At 43.7% G+C, this 21,539-nt stretch overlaps 1 protein-coding gene across 1 annotated transcript in view; it reads right to left on the bottom strand.

The window, feature by feature from the left end:
• The window catches only part of gcn1 (GCN1 activator of EIF2AK4), a 194,863-nt gene that overhangs the window by 144,628 nt on the left and 28,696 nt on the right, over window positions 1-21,539 (bottom strand). Inside the window, 9 exon segments of the mRNA XM_034169713.1 lie at window positions 8,072-8,147; window positions 8,251-8,343; window positions 8,424-8,576; window positions 18,405-18,578; window position 19,499; window positions 19,648-19,745; window positions 19,852-19,919; window positions 20,007-20,062; window positions 21,132-21,163. Coding sequence (XP_034025604.1) covers window positions 8,072-8,147; window positions 8,251-8,343; window positions 8,424-8,576; window positions 18,405-18,578; window position 19,499; window positions 19,648-19,745; window positions 19,852-19,919; window positions 20,007-20,062; window positions 21,132-21,163 — 751 coding nt within the window.

The raw sequence follows: 21,539 nt of genomic DNA, 5'->3' as shown, positions 1-21,539 counted from the left end.
GTTACTGGTAATGATGTGTAATTGATGCTTGATGACCTGACAGTCTGTGTTGGAAATGAGGAAACAAATGGATTTTGTTTCGTCTGTTAAAATATTTAATTCCTGTTATAAATAGCAGACAATACAAGAATTATTGCCCTTCTGTTCTTTTATGTTCATGAGCCAAGGCCATGGATGTAAACAAGGAATTAATGAACTGACATGAATGAATCGATGCGCTCACATCAACCAGCCACACAGAGGGTCCATGCATTCGCGGGGCCCCGAAGGACACCACATCATGTAATGTGGTATAACTCACGTGGTGGACATGAGATTTGCCTTGCCAGCTGGCCATTTACATGATCAGATGGATATTTTCACATGGTGCAGCCTGGCTAATGGTGTCTGCAATGTGCAATGAGATGCAGCTGAATGCGTTCCAAAGGTGATGTGTGTTTATATTTTTACCCATGTAGTCATCGTTTGCAGACACGTGTGCACCACCGTGCCTTGTACATGGCTGATTGAAGCATGTGACAATATGTGTTCCCCAGCTTTGCGTTGTGCTGCTGTGCAGGAACGTAGTCACTGGCTGTAGGCCGTGGTCTGCTCCCTCCCTGCTTGATTTCAAATGGCGTCCAACCCATGACATGATTACATGTCAATCACAGTCCCCTGACAAACGCATAACTGTAGTGTGTGTGAGCGTGTGTGATCATGTCAATATGGACATCACATCACTGATGAGTGACATTCCCACCTGTCTGGAGCAGCAAACCACTCACATGAATGGGCTCATGGCTCCAGGATGTGGGGCAAATGCCCACACTGTCTGTCAGTCAAGCTGTCACATGATGAACAGACTGTGTGGACATTGCGATTGCGTGTCACGTGAGGCGCAGCGGGCCAGTGAGCTGTTTTTAGTTTTTAAAATGCATAGAACACTGCCATCTACTGGATGGGAGTATGAAAAGCGGCCAATATGGTGGGCCACACTTCACAGAGTTTTCAGTTTTGCAATTTTATTTATTTATTTTTCTTTTACAAATGGAAAAAATTATGTATTTACAAAATACACATCCATTTGTAAAAACCAACACACAAGTTACAAATCGGAAATTTGTGTTTGTGGATCACAAAACACGTGTGCAAATCAAGGACTATTTGTACATCACCTTCTGTGCATTTGCAGGTGTTAATGAGCCAAATTTAAGTCAATAAATAAGTGTCTTTTCACTTAAAAAAGTAAAGGTTTGCATATACAGGCTGTCTTTTGAAGCAGACACACTGTCGATCATAATGCATTGCAGCAATGCATTATGGGAGTTCGAGACTTGTTTGTTTTTTATTATTATTATTGTAGTACATGTTGGTTTAGGAGCATTGTTATTTGTTGTGTTTTTATAGTTCAAGGAATGTAGTTAGTTTGGTGAAGAGTTATGTTGTGACCATGATTGAAAACGACATTGCGATTTACCTCTTCTGCCACTGTCTGAGCTGCTACTCGTTGAAAGTAAAGGACTTTTTTTCCCAGCCGCACTGGCAGCCAGCCTGCCCCCTTTTGCTGGGGGAGGGCGGAGGGCTGAGTTCCTTACATCAGCCTGGCTGTTGCAAAACACCCAACAGACAGGAATTAATGTTTGTTTACAAACGTTTTTGACCATTCGGTCTTACTCACCATGCCAGCAAAGAAGTGTTAGCGGACTGAAAGTTAGTGGAACTAAATTTAGCGGACGCTAATTAATCCGCTGATGGTTTTCAAAGTTAGCTGAAAAGAAAATCCGCTAACAAAAAAATTAGCTTTGGAAATTAGCGGTTAGCGGATTAACGGAACTGTGCCCAACACTGGTTATGACAGCCTGCCTACACATGTGCATCACAGTGCAGTGTTGAGAGGTGATGTTCTTCATGGCACAATATGTGTTCTCATGCTGTGAGAAGCGATGACACAGTGGTCAGCTGTGATCACCTTGGTGTACGCGTATGATCTGCTAGTGGCTGCGGTGCACCCGCGTACAGTGGCATCATCTGATTGCCTGGGCCGTGATCATCAGCAATCGCGTGTCACCTGACATGGCTGTCTGGTCGAATGGTGTGCTGGCCAAAATTTGATGGCATCTTCCATGCCCTAACATCTATCTGTGGTGCAAATTTGGCAAGTGTCCGTGAAGTGGCGTCATGGATTCGTGGATCCGTCAACTGGCATCCTGTCCACAAGACAAACAAACACATTTACACCAGCATGTACACCGACAGATAATTTCAAGTTTCCAATCCACCTAACCTGCATGTCTTTGGATGTGGGAGGATGCCAGAGCACCCGGAGATAGTAAGGTTTCATTTTCAGAAAAGAAGCTTGTATAAAGTGCCCAAAGCATTTTCTGCTAAAAACAGACAGACTGATTCCAAAGCATTTTGACCTGCCGAGTTCAAAAATTGCTGTTGACATGCTCTATCTTTACCCCTTCACCCCCTAATTTGCATGAAGCAAAATGGCTGCCAATCACATCAAAATTTCGACAATTTTGGTTGTATATGTACTATAAAAGCAAACTAAACATCCTTTTCTATGTATTTTGACCTGCTGAATTGAAATATTGTTGTTGGCAAGATGTAGCTTTACCCCTTCACCCCTAATTTGCATAAAACAAAATGGCCGCTCATTTCATGAAGCTTTTCAAAAGTCTGCTTGTGTTTGCATTAGAAGAGAAAATAAAACTTCTGTTTCTATTTATTTTGACATGCTGAGTTTAATTTTTGTTGTTGGCAAGCTATATCTTTACTCCTTCACCCCAAATTTGCATAAAATAAAATGGCCACCCGCTTCATCAAATTTGTCAGAAGTATAGTGCTATTTGCTTTGGATGAGAAAATACAACTTATATTTCTATGTAATTTGACCTGCTGAATTTCAATATTGTTGTTGGAAAGCTGGATCTCTATTCCAACACCCCATAATTAGCAAAAAAAAATGTTTTTATTAATTTAGTATTGTTACCAGTAAAAAAAAAAAAAAAAAAAAAAAAAAAAGGAAGTCATCTTTGATTTGGCCAAGGCAAGCAAATGAGCAAAATGAAGTAAAAAAAAAAAAGAATGATAGTTTGAAATGAAACACGTCTTGGATAAATATGCATGTCTCTAAAGGTTAAATGTGGGTAAAATTGTTCTAATATTTTGCTTCTGCTGCTCAAGAGATCAGCACAACCAGCAAGAGCAATGTGCAGATCACGATCAAACTCTGCAGCCTTCAGTATCTTTTCATTCATCTTGAAGGTCTCAACACTGTGCAGAGTCTTGTCAACCTTCTTCTCCTGGCAGAATATGCAAAGGGCCCATCTGAAAGTACTGGAGGCACTTCTGAGTCTTGCAGCTGGACCAGTGGAGAGACCTGTAATGGGTTCCTCGGTTTCTTGAGACATTGACCTTTTCTCTTGTCTCCTAATATTTGTTTTGTTGGTGAACCAACTGTAACAGGATCTATGCTATTTTAGAGACATCTTATCAGAACTCAATACCCTCTCAGTTGTGAGTTTGTTCTCCATATCTTTGAGCTTGTGATGGACTCTTGCACTATCCTGCAATGTAACCCTTCCTTTCTCACTACCCTGAACAATATTTTCTTTAGTGCAGTCCTGACAAATGATGCAGACATCACCATCCACTGAAGAATCTCATTTCATGCTACAACAAGAGAAAGTACTAACAAGAGGAAGTCACTCCACAATTGAAGTGATGAATGCAACTAAACTTAAATGCTAGAGAACACAGAGATTCAACTATATTATCTTGCTGCCTAACACTTTCAAGATTAGTTTAGTGACAAGGGACACTGGCAACCTAACACAGTGTATATAAAGAGAATCAGCAGACCAGAGACAACAAAAATCTAATCTAATGCTACTAAGTATAATATATTATACTACAAAACCAATACCACAAGATTGGAACTTGTCCACACAAACCAACACACTACACCATGAACATGCACAGATATAGATGAACAAAGTATCTCAGAGTCTCCTTAACATGAGTGTGAAAGGATGAACTCCACAATTATATCAGGGAACAATGCAGTTTGATTGACCACGTCTATGCTGTGGCTGCTGCTGCTGCTGAGTCACTGTGGCACCATACAAGGTCTGTCCATAAAGTATCGTACCTTTTTATTTTATTTTTTTTAAACTATATGGATTTGATTCATATGTTTTCACATCAGACAAGCTTGAACCATTGTGCGCATGCGTGAGTTTTTCCATGCCTGTCGGTGACATCATTCGCCTCTGAGCACGCCTTGTGGAAGGAGTGGTCCCGCCCCGTCGTCGGATTTTCATTGTCTGGAAATGGCGGAATAATTTGGGGGTTTTTTTCCATCAGAATTTTTTCAGAAGATGTTAGAGACTGGCACCTGGAAACTATTTGAAAAATTTAGCTGGCTTTCGGTGAAAATTTTACGGGCTTCACAGAGAATAAGGTCTGTTAGTACAGCTTTTAAGGACCCCTTTAAGGACGCTCAGTACGCGCCGCGCTCCGAGCTGCGACGACACACCGGCACAAGCCACCGGACCATTCTGAGCTGATGGCTCTGTGGATACGAGACCGTCGTGTGCTCTTTCTCTGGTTATCACAAGAGCTGGACATCAGCCATTTCTGGCAGATTTCACTTTAACAAGAAGATTTTGTCATGGAAAGCCACGCGGAGGCTTTCGCGCGTCCAGACCGATTCGCTCTGGAAGCAAGGACAAAGGAAAACCTCCGTTTCGGCGTGTCAGAAGACAAGTTTGGACATGTCTATATCGGCTTTCAATGCTTACCAGTCCAGTAAGTATCAGTGAAATTGTGGAGAGCTGGACATGTCCAAACTTGTCCTCTGACACGCCGAAATGGAGGTGTTCCTTTGTCTCGCTTCCAAAGCGAATCGGTCTTGACGCAAGATCTCTTGTTAAAAGTGAAATCTGCCGGAAAATGACTGATGTCCAGCTCTTGTGATAACCAGAGAAAGAGCACACGACGGTCTCGTATCCACAGAGCCATCAGCTCAGAAATGGTCCGGTGGCTTGTGCCGGGTCGTCGCAGCTCGGAGCGCGGCGCGCTGAGCGTCCTTAAAGGGGTCCTTAAAGCTGTACTAACAGACCTCATTCTCTGTGAAGCCTGTAAAATTTTCACCGAAAGCCAGATCAATTTTTCGAATACTTTACAGGTGCCAGTCAATCAATCAATGCAATCAATTTTTTTATATAGCGCCAAATCACAACAAACAGTTGCCCCAAGGCGCTTTATATTGTAAGGCAAGGCCATACAATACAATAATTATGTAAAACCCCAACGGTCAAAACGACCCCCTGTGAGCAAGCACTTGGCTACAGTGGGAAAGAAAAACTCCCTTTTAACAGGAAGAAACCTCCAGCAGAAACCAGGCTCAGGGAGGGCAGTCATTCTGCTGGGACTGGTTGGGGCTGAGGGAGAGAACCAGGAAAAAGACATGCTGTGGAGGGGAGCAGAGAGCGATCACTAATGATTAAATGCCGCAGTGGTGCATACAGAGCAAAAAGAGAAAGAAACAGTGCATCATGGGAACCCCCCAGCAGTCTACGTCTATAGCAGCATAACCTAAGGGATGGTTCAGGGTCACCTGATCCAGCCCTAACTATAAGCTTTAGCAAAAAGGAAAGTTTTTAAGCCTAATCTTAAAGTAGAGAGGGTGTCTGTCTCCCTGATCTGAATTGGGAGCTGGTTCCACAGGAGAGGAGCCTGAAAGCTGAGGCTCTGCCTCCCCTTCTACTCTTACAAACCCTAGGAACTACAAGTAAGCCTGCAGTCTGAGAGCGAAGCGCTCTATTGGGGTGATATGTGTACTACGAGGTCCCTAAGATAAGATGGGACCTGATTATTCAAAACCTTATAAGTAAGAAGCAGAATTTAAATTCTATTCTAGAATTAACAGGAAGCCAATGAAGAGAGGCCAATATGGGTGAGATATGCTCTCTCCTTCTCGTCCCCGTCAGTAACTCTAGCGCAGCATTTTGCATTAACTGAAGGCTTTTTAGGGCAACCTTTCTACGGACAACCTGCTTAATAATGTGAATTACAACAGTCCAGCCTAGAGGAAATAAATGCCCATGAATTAGTTTTTTTCAGCATCACTCTGAGACACGTACCTTTCTGATTTTAGAAGATATTGGGTAACATGCAAAAAACCAGTGCCTTACATATTTGTTTAATATGCGCTTTGAATGCCATATCCTCCTGATCAAAATGACTCCAAGATTTCTCACAGCTATTACTAGAGGTCAGGGTATTGCCTCCAAGAGTAAGGATCTTGGTTAGGACAACCTGTTTCTAAGATTTGTGGGGGCCAACGTCCCACTAACTTCGTTTTACCTGCCCTGAGTTTTAAACCCAGCCCCAGGGAAATTAGAGGTCCATCCATGTCTTTATGTCGTGTAAGACAATCCTGCCAGTTTAGCTAATTGGTGTGTGGTCCTCTGGCTTCATGGATAGATAAAGCTGGGTATCATCTGCGTAACAATGAAAACTTTAAGCAATACCGTCTAATATACTGCCTAAGGGAAGCATGTATAAAGTGAATAAAATTGGTCCTAGCACAGAACCTTGTGGAACTCCATAATTAACTTTAGTCTGTGAGGAAGATTCCCCATTTTACATGACAAATTGTAATCTATTAGACAAATATGATTCAAACCACCGCAGCGCAGTGCCTTTAATACCTATGGCATGCTCTAATCTCTGTAATAAAATTTTATGGTCAACAGTATCAAAAGCAGCACTGAGGTCTAACAGAACAAGCACAGAGATGAGTCCACTGTCCGAGGCCATAAGAAGATCATTTGTAACCTTCACTAATGCTGTTTCTGTACTATGATGAATTCTAAAACCTGACTGAAACTCTTCAAACTCTTCACAGTCTCTAACAGCTTCTGAAAAAATTCTGATGGAAAAAAACCCCAAATTATTCCGCCATTTCCAGACAATGAAAATCCGACAATGGGGCGGGACCACTCCTTCCACAAGGCGTGCTCACAGGCGAATGACATCACTGACAGGCGTGGAAAAACTCACGCATGCGCACATGGGTTCAAGCTTGTCTGACGTGAAAACATATGAATCAAATCCATATAGTTTAAAAAAAATAAAAAAGGTACGATACTTTATGGACAGACCTCATATGCTTGGCCACTGGCCACTAAGGCCTGCCTTCTGGTGTCGAAAGCAGTAGCTCTCTGGTGTTGAAGCTGTATACATTATCTGTGCTGTACTGAACCAGTTATATAGGTTTTCACATAGTATTCTCATTATGTTGTTCAGCATTTGTGATGAAAAAAATACACGAGTCATTCACATGCCATCAAGGACTGAATATAATGATATTGTGATTTTTAAATCCACAGGAGACGTTTTTCAACAGGCCAGTATAAGTAAGATTGACAAATACATGCATTTGTAGGCCTGATTGTGCAGCAGAGGCATTGGGAAAAACTGGTTTTGTTATCAATTTCTTTTGTAGAACAAGCTTCTACAAAGTATGAACAGCAGGCGGCCATGTTGTTTCATGCATATTAGGGATGAAGGAGAGAAGATACAGCTTGCAAATAAGAAACTTTTATTTCTATTTCTAATGCAAGTAAAATTGTGGGAAATTTGACAAAATGAGCAGCTATTTTGTTTTATGCAAATTAGAAGGTGAAAGAGTAAACATACAGCATGCCAAGAGCAATTTTTAAACTCAGCAGGTCAAAATACATAAGAACGAGCCTGTTGTCTGCTTTTAACAGAAAATGCCTGGGGTAGTCTACTTATGTGAAAATAGAACCTAACTAGAGAGAACACACAAACTCCACAAGTCCACAAGTGGGAATCGATCCCATGACTTTCCTGTTGTGAGACAACAGTGCTAACCACTAAGCCACTATGCTGTCCCAAAAACAAAGAAAAAACCCCTATATGGACACGGACCCTAATGAGCTCAGCAGAAGATGAACAGTCCGTGGCTCAGCTTTCTTTGTCAGAACAGCACAAATTGACTTTTTACAAAAAAAAAAGTCTGCGCATGTTAAGAGAAGGGCAGCCTCACCGTGATTTGCTGGTGGTCAGTCTGTGGGCGTGGTCCATGAAGAGCCTTTCACAGAACAGGAGCACCATGCAAAGAGCTAGAAAATACAACAGACAGAAAGAAACAGTCATTTCACAGCTTGCTTCATCAAAACCACTCAGGAGGCACGGACGGCACGAACAAGTGGACAACTATCTTACTTTCCTCACTGGCCTGGAAGAGAAACTTCTCTGTCGTGAAAAGTGGCTTTTTCTCATCCAAGACCAGGTTCCAAAAACCAGCAAACTTTGTTTCTGCAGGTTAAAAAATAAACAAATACAGTAAGATTCCTGCGTTTTTGTCTAATCAGTCTCCATATATGAGACAGTCTCACCCGTCTGTGTGTCCAGCAGGGACAGTTGAGTCAAAAGAGCAGAAGCAGCCACACCTTCTGCAAGAAGAGCATGCTGGGAGTTTTGTGTGGCAGCCTTCTCCACCACCTGGAGAAGCAAATCTATGAAATCTGAAGCTTGAGCCAAAGTGTCGCCTAAAAATCAAGAAAAGTGAAACGACAAGAAGGAAGCTGTACTCATTAAAGGTCCAATCTGCAAAAATTCATTGACAGCACAGAACACCTTCATTTATAGTCTGAAGGTATCTAAAGACAACAGTGGAAAAAACCATGCATTTGGTGGTACAAGCACCAAATCTGGCATGGTGATCCTCATGATACTGCTCAGTATGTCTGGTCAATTGGTCACGTTTATGTTTTATTTGATGTTTATTATGTTGTATTTGGGTTAGTTATATGCCAAATTACAATGACATTTATTACCAGTGTCTCCAAAAACTCCACAAAGAGGTTGAAGCTGCTGAAGAGCATTTAATCATCAGGTTAAATGTTCTCAGAGTCCAGCTCACCTGTCATCTCTGCAAACTCACACTTGCTGTGCCACTTTTAAATAAAACAAAGGCTCTTTAAAGAGCAATTATTATTTGAAAAAGCCATTTCCATTCATATTTTAACATTAAATTAATAAATCATTAAACATGACCATGAAGTCAAAGTTCAACTTGCACAGATACAAGCCCCGCCCCAATTGTGCACTATTGCAAAGTATTCACAATCACTACAACTGTCCTGATTACAACATTAAAAACAATCAATCAATCAATCAATTTTATTTATATAGCGCCAAATCACAACAAACAGTTGCCCCAAGGCGCTTTATATTGTAAGGCAAAAGCCATACAATAATTACAGAAAAACCCCAACTGTCAAAACGACCCCCTGTGAGCAAGCACTTGGCGACAGTGGGAAGGAAAAACTCCCTTTTAACAGGAAGAAACCTCCAGCAGAACCAGGCTCAGGGAGGGGCAGTCTTCTGCTGGGACTGGTTGGGGCTGAGGGGAGAGAATCAGGAAAAAGACATGCTGTGGAAGAGAACAGAGATCAATCACTAATGATTAAATGCAGAGTGGTGCATACAGAGCAAAAAGAGAAAGAAACACTCAGTGCATCATGGGAACCCCCCAGCAGTCTAAGTCTATAGCAGCATAACTAAGGGATGGTTCAAGGTCACCTGATCCAGCCCTAACTATAAGATTTAGCAAAAAGGAAAGTTTTAAGCCTAATCTTAAAAGTAGGGAGGGTGTCTGTCTCCCTGATCTGAATTGGGAGCTGGTTCCACAGGAGAGGAGCCTGAAAGCTGAAGGCTCTGCCTCCCATTCTACTCTTAAAAACCCTAGGAACTACAAGTAAGCCTGCAGTCTGAGAGCGAAGCGCTCTATTGGGGTGATATGGTACTATGAGGTCCCTAAGATAAGATGGGACCTGATTATTCAAAACCTTACAAGTAAGAAGAAGACTTTTAAATTCTATTCTAGAATTAACAGGAAGCCAATGAAGAGAGGCCAATATGGGTGAAATATGCTCTCTCCTTCTAGTCCCCGTCAGTACTCTAGCTGCAGCATTTTGAATTAACTGAAGGCTTTTCAGGGAACTTTTAGGACAACCTGATAAAAGTAAATTACAATAGTCCAGCCTAGAGGAAATAAATGCATGAATTAGTTTTTCAGCATCACTCTGCTACAAGACCTTTCTAATTTTAGAGATATTGCGCAAATGCAAAAAAGCAGTCCTACATATTTGTTTAATATGCGCATTGAATGACATATCCTGATCAAAAATGACTCCAAGATTTCTCACAGTATTACTAGAGGTCAGGGTAATGCCATCCAGAGTAAAGATCTGGTTAGACACCATGTTTCTAAGATTTGTGGGGCCAAGTACAATAACTTCAGTTTTATCTGAGTTTAAAAGCAGGAAATTAGAGGTCATCCATGTCTTTATATCTGTAAGACAATCCTGCAGTTTAGCTAATTGGTGTGTGTCCTCTGGCTTCATGGATAGATAAAGCTGAGTATCATCTGCGTAACAATGAAAATTTAAGCAATGCCGTCTAATAATACTGCCTAAGGGAAGCATGTATAAAGTGAATAAAATTGGTCCTAGCACAGAACCTTGTGGAACTCCATAATTAACCTTTAGTCTGAAGAAGATTCCCCATTTACATGAACAAATTGTAATCTATTAGATAAATATGATTCAAACCACCGCAGCGCAGTGCCTTAATACCTATGCATGCTCTAATCTCTGTAATAAAATTTTATGGTCAACAGCATCAAAAGCAGCACTGAGGTCTAACAGAACAAGCACAGAGATGAGTCCACTGTCTGAGGCCATAAGAAGATCATTTGTAACCTTCACTAATGATGTTTCTGTACTATGATGAATTCTAAAACCTGACTGAAACTCTTCAAATAGACCATTCCTCTGCAGATGATCAGTTAGCTGTTTTACAACTACCCTTTCAAGAATTTTTGAGAGAAAAGGAAGGTTGGAGATTGGCCTATAATTAGCTAAGATAGCTGGGTCAAGTGATGGCTTTTTAAGTAATGGTTTAATTACTGCCACCTTAAAAGCCTGTGGTACATAGCCAACTAATAAAGATAGATTGATCATATTTAAGATCGGAGCATTAATTAATGGTAGGGCTTCCTTGAGCAGCCTGGTAGGAATGGGGTCTAATAGACATGTTGATGGTTTGGAGGAAGTAATTAATGAAAATAACTCAGACAGCACAATCGGAGAGAAAGAGTCTAACCAAATACCAGCATTACTGAAAGCAGCCAAAGATAACGATATGTCTTTGGGATGGTTATGAGTAATTTTTTCTCTAATACTTAAAATTTTTTTAGCAAAGAAAGTCATGAAGTCATTACTACTTAAAGTTAAAGGAATACTCGGCTCAATAGAGCTCTGACTCTTTCTCAGCCTGGCTACAGTGCTGAAAAGAAACCTGGGGTTGTTCTTATTTTCTTCAATTAGTGATGAGTAGTAAGATGTCCTAGCTTTACGGAGGCTTTTTTATAGAGCAACAGACTCTTTTCCAGGCTAAGTGAAGATCTTCTAATTAGTGAGACGCCATTTCCTCTCCAACTTACGGGTTATCTGCTTTAAGCTGCGAGTTTGTGAGTTTATACCACGGAGTCAGGCACTTCTGATTTAAGGCTCCTTTTTCAGAGGAGATACAGCATCCAAAGTTGTGCTCAATGAGGATGTAAAACTACTGACGAGATAATCTATCTCACTCACAGAGTTTAGGTAGCTCCTCTGCACTGTGTTGGTATATGGCATTGGAGAACATAACAAAGAAGGAATCATATCCTTACACCTAGTTACAGCGCTTTCCGAAAGACTTCTACTGTAATGAAACTTATTCCCCACTGCTGGGTAGTCCATTAAAGTGAATGTAAATGTTATTAAGAAATGATCAGACAGAAGGGGTTTTCAGGGAATACTGTTAAGTCTTCAATTTCCATACCATAAGTCAGAACAAGATCTAAAGTATGGTTAAAGTGGTGGGTGGACTCATTTACATTTTGAGCAAAGCCAATCGAGTCTAACAATAGATTAAATGCAGTGTTGAGGCTGTCATTCTCAGCATCTGTGTGGATGTTAAAATCGCCCACTATAATTATCTTATCTGAGCTAAGCACTAAGTCAGACAAAAGGTCTGAAAATTCACAGAGAAACTCACAGTAACAACCAGGTGGACGATAGATAACAACAAATCAAAGTGGTTTTTGGGACTTCCAGTTTGGATGGACAAGACTGAGTCAAGCTTTCAAATGAATTAAAGCTCTGTCTGGGTTTTTGATTAATTAATAAGCTGGAGTGGAAGATTGCTGCTAATCCTCCCCCTCAGCCCGTGCTACGAGCATTCTGACAGTTAGTGTGACTCGGGGGTGTTGACTCATTTAAACTAACATATTCATCCTGCTGTAACCAGGTTTCTGTAAGGCAGAATAAATCAATGTTGATCAATTATTAGTTAGTTTATTATTTTTTTTTTTTGAATTTTTTATGTTTAAACAGATTTTTACGGGTTGGTGGTGGTCTGGGAGCAGGCACCGTCTCTACGGGGATGGGGTATTGGGGGGATGGCAGGGGGAGAGAAGCTGCAGAGAGGAGTGTAAGACTACAACTCTGCTTCCTGATCCCAACCCTGGATAGTCACGGTTTGGAGGGTTTAATAAAATTGGCCAGATTTCTAGAAATGAGAGCTGCTCCATCCAAAGTGGGATGGATGCCGTCTCTCCTAACCAGACCAGGTTTTCCCCAGAAGCTTTGCCAATTATCTATGAAGCCCACCTCATTTTTTGGACACCACTCAGCCAGCCAGCAATTCAAGGAGAACATGCAGCTAAACATGTCACTCCCGGTCCGATTGGGGCCCAGAGAAAACTACAGACAACAATCAGATAGTCAACAAGGACAAAACTGAATGGTGAAATAACTAAATTAAAAAATGATTTAATCATGAGGTTTATGTCACGTCCTGACGAATAACCATAAAGTGTAACTGAAATGTGACTGTAGAAAATATGTAGTGCATCCAGAAAGTACCTCCATGACCAGTAAAAGATCAAGGACCGTGACGTCGCCCGGTATGGCGGAGCCGGGGATCCACCCTGGAGCCAGGCCTGGGGTTGGGGCTCGCGCGCCTGGTGGTTGGGCCTTAGCCCATGGGGCCCGGCCGGGCTCAGCCCGAAAGAGTGACGTGGGCCCGCCCTCCTGCGGGTTCACCACCTGCAGAGGGGGCCATGGGGATCGGGTGCAGAGAGGATTGGGTGGCGGTCGAGGGCGGGTGGCCCGGCGGCCCGGTCCACGCTCACAGCCCCTGGCTGTTGGGACGTGGAATGTTTACCCTCGCTAGGGGGGAAGGAGCCTGAGCTTCTGCGGGAGGTTGAGAGATACCGACTAGAGGTAGTCGGGTTCACCTCCACGCACAGCTTGGGCTCTGGTACCCAACTCCTGGAGAGGGGTTGGACGCTTCATTTTTCTGGCGTCGCCCATAGGGAGAGGCGGAGAGCTGGGGTTGCATTGCTTACTGCTCCCCAGCTCAGTCACCAAGTGTTGGACTTCACTCCGGTGAACGAGAGGGTCGCGTCCCTACGCCTTCAGGTTGGGGACAGGTCTCTCACCGTTGTCTCGGCCTACGGGCCGAGCAGCAGTGCAGAGTACCCGACCTTCCTGGAGTCCCTGGGAGGGGTACTAGATAGCGCTCCGACTGGGGACTCCATTGTTCTCCTGGGGGATTTCAACACCCACGTGGGCGGCAACAATGAGCCCTGGAGGGGGGTGATTGGGAAGCACGGCCTCCCCGATCTGAACCTGAGTGGTGTTCAGTTGTTGGACTTCTGTGCTAGTCACAGTTTGTCCATCACGAACACCATGTTCGAGCACAAGGGTGTCCATAAGTGCACGTGGCACCAGGACACCCTGAGCCGGAGGTCGATGATCGACTTTGTAGTCGTATCATCTGACCTTCGGCCACGTGTCTCGGACACTCGAGTGAAGAGAGGGGCAGAGCTGTCGACTGATCACCACCTGGTGGTGAGTTGGATCCGCTGGGAGGGTAGGAAGCCGGTAAGACCTGGAGGGCCCAAACGTATCGTGAGGGTCTGCTGGGAACGACTGGTGGAACCCTCTGTCAGTGAGGTCTTCAACTCCCACCTCCGGAAGAGCTTCTCCCAGATCCCCGGGGAGGTTGGAGACATGGAGTCCGAGTGGACCATGTTCTCCACCTCCATTGTCGATGCGGCTGCTCGTAGCTGTGGTCGCAAGGTCTCTGGTGCCTGTCGCGGCGGCAATCCCCGAACCCGGTGGTGGACACCGGAAGTAAGGGATGCCATCAAGCTGAAGAAGGAGTCCTACTTATCTTTGTTGGTAGGTGGGACCCCAGAGGCAGCTGACAGGTACCGGCAGGCCAAGCGTGCCGCAGCCCATGCGGTCGCAGAGGCAAAAACTCGGGTCGGGGAGGCTATGGAGGAGGACTATCAGTCGGCCTCGAAGAGATTCTGGCAAACCGTTCGACGCCTCAGGAGGCGGAAGCAGCTCTCCACCAGCACTGTTTACGGTGCGGGTGGGGAGATGTTGACCCTGACTGGGGATGTTGTCGGGCGGTGGAAGGAGTACTTCGAGGATCTCCTCAATCCCATCGTCACGTCTTCCGAAGAGGAAGCAGAGACTGGGGACTCGGAGGCGGACTCATCCATTACCCAGGCCGAAGTCACAGAGGTGGTTAGAAAGCTCTTTGGTGGCAAGGCTCCTGGGGTGGATGAAATCCGTCCTGAGTACCTTAAGTCTCTGGATGTTGTGGGGCTGTCTTGGCTGACACACCTCTGCAACATCGCGTGGCGATCGGGGACAGTGCCTCTGGATTGGCAGACCGGGGTAGTGGTCCCTCTGTTTAAGAAGGGGGACCGGAGGGTGTGTTCCAACTATAGGGAGATCACACTCCTCAGCCTCCCCGGTAAGGTCTATTCCAGAGTACTGGAGAGGAGAATTCAACCGATGGTCGAACCTCAGATTCAGGAGGAGCAGTGTGGTTTTCGTCCTGGTCGTGGCACACTGGACCAGCTCTACACGCTCCATCGGGTGCTCGAGGGTTCATGGGAGTTTGCCCAACCAGTCCACATGTGTTTTGTGGATCTGGAGAAGGCATTCGACCGTGTCCCTCGGGGCACCCTGTGGGGAGTGCTCCGGGAGTACGGGATCCGGGGTCCTTTGCTAAGGGCTATCCGGTCCCTGTACGACCGCAGCAGGAGCTTGGTTCGCATTGCCGGTAGTAAGTCAAACCTGTTTCCAGTGCACGTTGGCCTCCGCCAGGGCTGCCCTTTGTCACTGGTTCTGTTCATTATTTTTATGGACAGAATTTCTAGGCGCAGCCAGGGTGTAGAGGGGGTCTGGTTTGGGAACCACAGAATCTCGTCTCTGCTGTTTGCGGACGATGTGGTTCTGTTGGCTTCGTCAAATCAGGACCTTCAGCGTGCACTGGGGCGGTTTCCAGCCGAGTGTGAAGCGTCTGGGATGAAAATCAGCACCTCCAAATCCGAGGCCATGGTTCTCGACCAGAAAAAGGTGCTTTGCCCTCTTCAGGTCGGTGGAGTGTCCTTGCCTCAAGTGGAGGAGTTTAAGTATCTCGGGGTCTTGTTCACGAGTGAGGGACGGATGGAGCATGAGATCGATAGACGGATCGGTGCAGCATCTGCAGTGATGCGGTCGCTGTATTGGACCGTCGTGGTGAAGAGAGAGCTGAGTAGGGGGACAAAGCTCTCGATTTACATTCCGATCCTCACCTATGGTCATGAGATTTGGCTCATGACCGAAAGAACGAGATCGTGAGTACAAGCGGCCGAGATGAGTTTCCTCCGCAGGGTGGCTGGGCGCTCCCTTAGAGATAGGGTGAGGAGCTCGGTCACTCGGGAGGAGCTCGGAGTCGAGCCGCTGCTCCTCCACGTCGAAAGGAGTCAGTTGAGGTGGCTCAGGCATCTTTCCCGGATGCCCCCTCGACACCTCGCTGGAGAGGTGTTCCGGGCACGTCCCACTGGGAGGCGGCCCCGGGGAAGACCCAGGACACGCTGGAGGGACTACATCTCTCGGCTAGCTTGGGAACGCCTTGGGGTTCCCCCGGAGGAGCTGGAGGAGGTGTGTGTGGATCGGGAGGGCTGGGCGGCTTTGCTTGAGCTGCTGCCCCCGCGACCCGACTCCGGATAAAGCGGAAGAAAATGGATGGATGGATGGATGGATCCAGAAAGTATTCACAGCGCTTCACTTTTTCCACATTTTATGTTACAGCCTTATTCCAATATGGATGAAATTCATTTTTTTCCTCAAAATTCTACACACAAAAACCCATAATGACAATGCGAAAAAAAGTTTTGTTTTTTATTTTAGCAAATTTATTAAAAATAAAAAACTAAGAAATCACAAGTACATAAATATTCTCCGCCTTTGCCATGAAGCTCAAAATTGAGCTTGGGTGCATCCTGTTTCCACTGATCAGCTTTGGAATGTTTCTACAGCTTAAATGGAGTCCACCTGGGTAAATTCAGTTGATTGGACATGATCTGAGAAGACACACACCTGTCTACATATAAGGTCCCACAGTTGACAGTCAGAGCACAAACCAAGCATGAAGTCAAAGGAATTGTCTGTAGACCCCCGAGACAGGATTGTCTTGAGGCACAAATCCTGGGAAGGGTACTAAAACATTTCTGCTGCTTTGAAGGTCCCAATGAACACAATGACTTCCATCGTCCATAAATGGAAGAAGTTCAGATCCACCAGGACTCAACCTAAAGCTGTCAGCCCGTCTAAACTGAGCGATCTGGGAAGAACCCTGATTGCTCAGTTTAGAGTTCAATAGTGACAGTTCAATTTTCAGCAGGACAATGACACTAACCACACAGCCAAGATATCAAAGGAGTGGCTTCAGGACAACTCTGTGATGGTCCTTCAAGTGGTCTAGCCAGAGCCCAGACCTGAATCCAACTGAACATCTCTGGAAAGATCTCAAAAATGCTGTGCACCACTCCCTGTGGGGTCAGGGAGCAGTGCTCCCAGATGTTCTGTGGTTTTAGGCAAAATTAGACCCATTTAAGCCTTATTTTAGCAACCAAGCAGGCACTTGAAAAAAGTCAGGAAAACCTGTTTTCCAGAGCTGTGGCATTTTAGCCAGCTCAACTGCGCACACTTGATTCAGTGGGCTCAGACAAAATCAGTCTAAACCAATTTTGTTTCAAAATCAACATGGTTCAAAATGCATTACTTTAGCCTTAAATATTACAAATAGTAAGTCAATAATAAGAACAACATTGGTAATATATTATTCAATAATATTGTACTGTATCCGCATGTAGGAATGTCCAGGGTCAACTGTCAGCCCACCCTATGTTGAAGAAAGTTGGTTAAACGATTACCCAAAATTAATTTTTTTTTTATAAATAAAATTTTTTAAATGTCCACCTAACATAATTTAATTTTGTGACCCCCAGCACATCAAAAAAGAAAAAATAAATGGTTTTCACAGTGTTTTTCTCCTTGCTACCACATCTTACCTGTGATGTTATTTGTGTGTACGGACGGGTACTGATGAAATTATCGATTCCATTTATTGATTCCCTTATCAATACCTCCTGTGAATTTTCTGTGTACTAAAAGTAGGCTTTACAGGTTTTCTATGTCAACAACATTTTACTGAGTCTTAACGTAAATAAATATGAAAGTGGTCACTGGATCCTTGATCTCTGGACGTAAACAGAAATAAAAATCTGTAGTTTTTGTCAAAAGCATTTCTTTCAGACACTGACAAAAATGTAACTCCACACCTCTGAGCTGAGCTCTTGCAAACGGCTGCGCTGCAAGTCAAGATCAATGTAATTCATAAAGAGCAGAGGACGTCCCATTTTGGAAGGAAAAAAATGTTTTAGTCTGTTGTAGTTTGTTGTGTGTATTACAACGTTTGGAAAGAGGTGTCATTTGATTTAAAATGGTGGTTCACTTTGAAGTTATTAATTCTGACCAGACTCTAACTTGACTCAGCACAGAGCGACGCAGCGTTTGGAGCTGTGCGAATGGAACGGAGGACGATTCTCATTTCTTCCTCGCAGCAAGACATGAGTCCCAGTTAGTGACTTTAATCCACACAAAAGTGACTCATGATTGACATTTTTAAACGGCCTTTGAGAGGGGTTTAAGAAGCGGACTTGCTGCTTCTGAAGAGCAGGGAAGCAGAGAACCAACGAAGCAGCGGGTCAGAGCACTACTTCATTGCTTCAAGCAGAGCCACGCTGCAGAAGAGGTTGATTGCAGACCCGCTGCAGAGAAAAAATATCTTCAGAAAGGTAGAGTTTCTTGCTTTTACCACATATTACATAGTGCCGGTTTTATAATATAGTTCAATAGAGTTTGGGGTGTAACAATGTTGCTCAGTATTTGTAGTTTAGTAGCCCCAGTGTGACACACCTCTGAATGCCCCCAGCATGGCCTGAAGGTAGGCGTGTCGAACCAGAGAGGTGGAGGTCTTCAGGGTGAAAGCTTTCTTCAACCAGTCCAGCAGGGCAGCAGGAACTTCAGCGGTGAGACGACTGGTCCATTGCGATAGGATGGACACTGCATGCACCAAGGTTCCCTCGTGAACTAAAACACAGGCAAAATCCAAATGCTGGGTGTAATAATGACACCACAAAAAGAACAACGTCCGGGTTCCACCCTAAATGGAACCAGGACAGAGCACAGAACAGTGGAGTTATACTCAAAGTGCAGCAGAGTAGAGACTGCTACACTGGACACAAGCACCAAGAACTCAAAATTGTGTGCATAGTTCCATGTACTTGCGTCGCGCGTGTGTGTATTTATATATACAGTTGTGCTCAAAAGTTTGATATGATAACACAAAACTTTTTTTTCCCCACTCATAATTAGTGACTGGGTGAAGCCATTTATTGTCACCCAACTGTGTTTACTCTTTTTAAACCATAATAACAACAGAAACTACCAAAAAGACCCTGATCAAAAGTTTACATACCTCTGTTCTTAGTACCGTGTGTTGCCCCCTTTAACATTTATGACAGCTTGGAGTCTTTTGTGGTCGTTGTGGTAAAGATGCCACTGAATATGTCTTGGACTTTATTCACAAAGAAATACAAACAGCACTCTATGATAAATCTGCTTGGAGTAGACAGTTCTCAAAAACAGAGACTATGCAAGAAGGAGAAGAGGAGAAGAAGCCACCGAGACACCCAGACAACCCAGAAGTTACAGGCTTCTGTGGCTGTGATTGGAGATATTGTGCACGTGCAAATTCTGCATTTTGTGTCACCACTCTTAGCTTCAGAGTGGAGTAGAGCGGAGAAGGATATTCTTTCAACAAAACACATCAAATCTAGGCTTGCATCTAGGGGTACCTTCTGGCAATTTGGAGCTAAACATTCAGGTTTTCTTTTTAAGAAAATCCTCCTCTATACCACTTTATCATGAAGCTGTGTAACTGGTGTGAACCACCTCAGCTGGCTCAGCGGGTCTACTCAGAGTCCCTCCTGGACATTCAAGCTTCTCACCCTGTCCCTGACTGTAAGCCCGGACACTCTCCCTGAATCAACACCTTATCGTGGTGGAGGGGTTTGTGAACTCAATTGATCCTGGGAGCTGTGCTTTCTGAAGCATCAGCTCCCAGGATAAAATAATAAAAGAATCAAATGAGTAATACCTTCTGCTGTAAATAAGGGATGAACATCACAGTGACTGCCGAGTTGAGTGTTTGGCTGGATGTTCCTGACACAACGTGATGGCTGCAGGCAGCAATCCCTACAGGGAGAAGCAGTAAATTATCTGATTAATTAATTAAAAACAACAGTGGGACAGGGTTTTGACCAATTCTATCTCAATGACTAGGAGATTCATCTGGACTTACCTGACAACACACTCATCTTTTGGGCAACAGTAGTGAGCTTTCCCTCAGATCCTAGAACCAAATAGAACCCATGTTATAGCATTTATAGCACACAAGGTTTAGATAAAATTCAAGCTAAAGAGCACTCTGTATGTATTTACCTCCATGATGTTGAAAGGTGTGTGACAATGTCCTGCACCGCGGTGGGATCACTGCACTGTCTGGCCAGGTTCTGCATGCTTGTCCTGCCTGCTCCATCAGGTGGACATTGTAGCCTTCAGCTGACCTGGAACAAACAAACAAACAAACAACAAACAAAAAAACAAGTGGCTCAGTACACAGCTGCACCATTACATAATTACACTGCAGTCCTAAGTGACTACATGATCTAAACTTCATGTTTTCCGACACATTTAATATTTTAGTTTACTCAGTGGCCAGAAGAATTTTACTGCAGCCTTTTCCGTTTGTCCCTTACACGCCCTCCACACAGCTGTTTGGCTCACAACAGATGAGGGGCAAACTAAATATTGGACTGAGGAAATCTTCAGTCCTGAGTAAGAGGCTGAACACCAAATGTAAAATTAGGCATCAGGTTAAAAAAAATGCTGAGACATCTCTTTTATAATCCTTCAATTATTAATAAATAAAAGCACTCCCAGTGGTTCTTCACAGCGTCCTTGGCAGTGAAATTATTGGATGGTAGAATTCCTGTGCTATTAGCAAGACCTTCAAGGTCCTCCATTTTCATACTTGAGCGAGATCTTAACCTGATACACCTTACCTGTACGTTAGGTGACCCAAGACCTCTCCATTCCAAAGCAATCGCACAAACAAGAAAATCTGGCTTGTGACTTTCACCAAGAAACCAGCACACAGAAAACACAGTACACAAAGGTGATTTATTTAAATCTCAGCATTTTATCTATATTATAATAGCCAAGTGGCCTCTGTGTGCGTGTGTTGTTGGTGTTCTTGATTTACTTAAAAACAATGATCCCTGTCACAAGCAAACCTATGCAAGGTGAGTCTGAAGTCAACATTAAGGAAAAATTCCATTCATATGATTAATAACCACCTTTGCATGAACTTAAGTTAGTCCATGCATGTGCATAGCTTATGTACAGCTAGCTACATGTTAGTTACTGTGCTTTGTTTATTCAGTGATAGACATTGTTTATAATGTAGCAATGTATGTGCATGGATGTTGGATGGATTTCAGAATGGCTATCGTATAGACTGTCATATATTTCCTGTACATTTTCATGTACATTTTGATTAAGCTGAAAACTGAAGATTACCAATAAAGAGGGCACTTGTTTTCCCATCAGTCCTCTTGTTAGATGTTGGTTCCAGGTTTAATTTGAAGTTCCAATAAGACCTTTCATTTGAGACCAACAAAACAAAAATCAAAAAATGCCCACATGTCCAAAAGGGGGCGCCAAAGGAACATATTTGGTAAAAATAGCCGGACAACGGGTTAATTTTGGGCAAAATCTGAGGACATTGTGGTGTTGTTCTTTGCATCTCAAGGAAACCTAACATTAGTACTACCAACATGCCAAACAGCATTTTTTACATGACAAGGTAAATATGGTTAAATGCACATCAAAGTCACCACACTTTCGGAATTCTTTTTTTTTTTCAAATTCTATTTTTTGGTCATTAATGGTGTGGCCCCCCAGGGGGTTAATTTCTTCAACTGTACA

Source organism: Thalassophryne amazonica, chromosome 5 (assembly GCF_902500255.1).
Source record: "Thalassophryne amazonica chromosome 5, fThaAma1.1, whole genome shotgun sequence".
NCBI classification, from domain to species: Eukaryota; Metazoa; Chordata; class Actinopteri; order Batrachoidiformes; family Batrachoididae; genus Thalassophryne; species Thalassophryne amazonica.
Note: the sequence above shows the minus strand (reverse complement) of the source record. Positions and strands in the feature narration are given on the sequence as shown.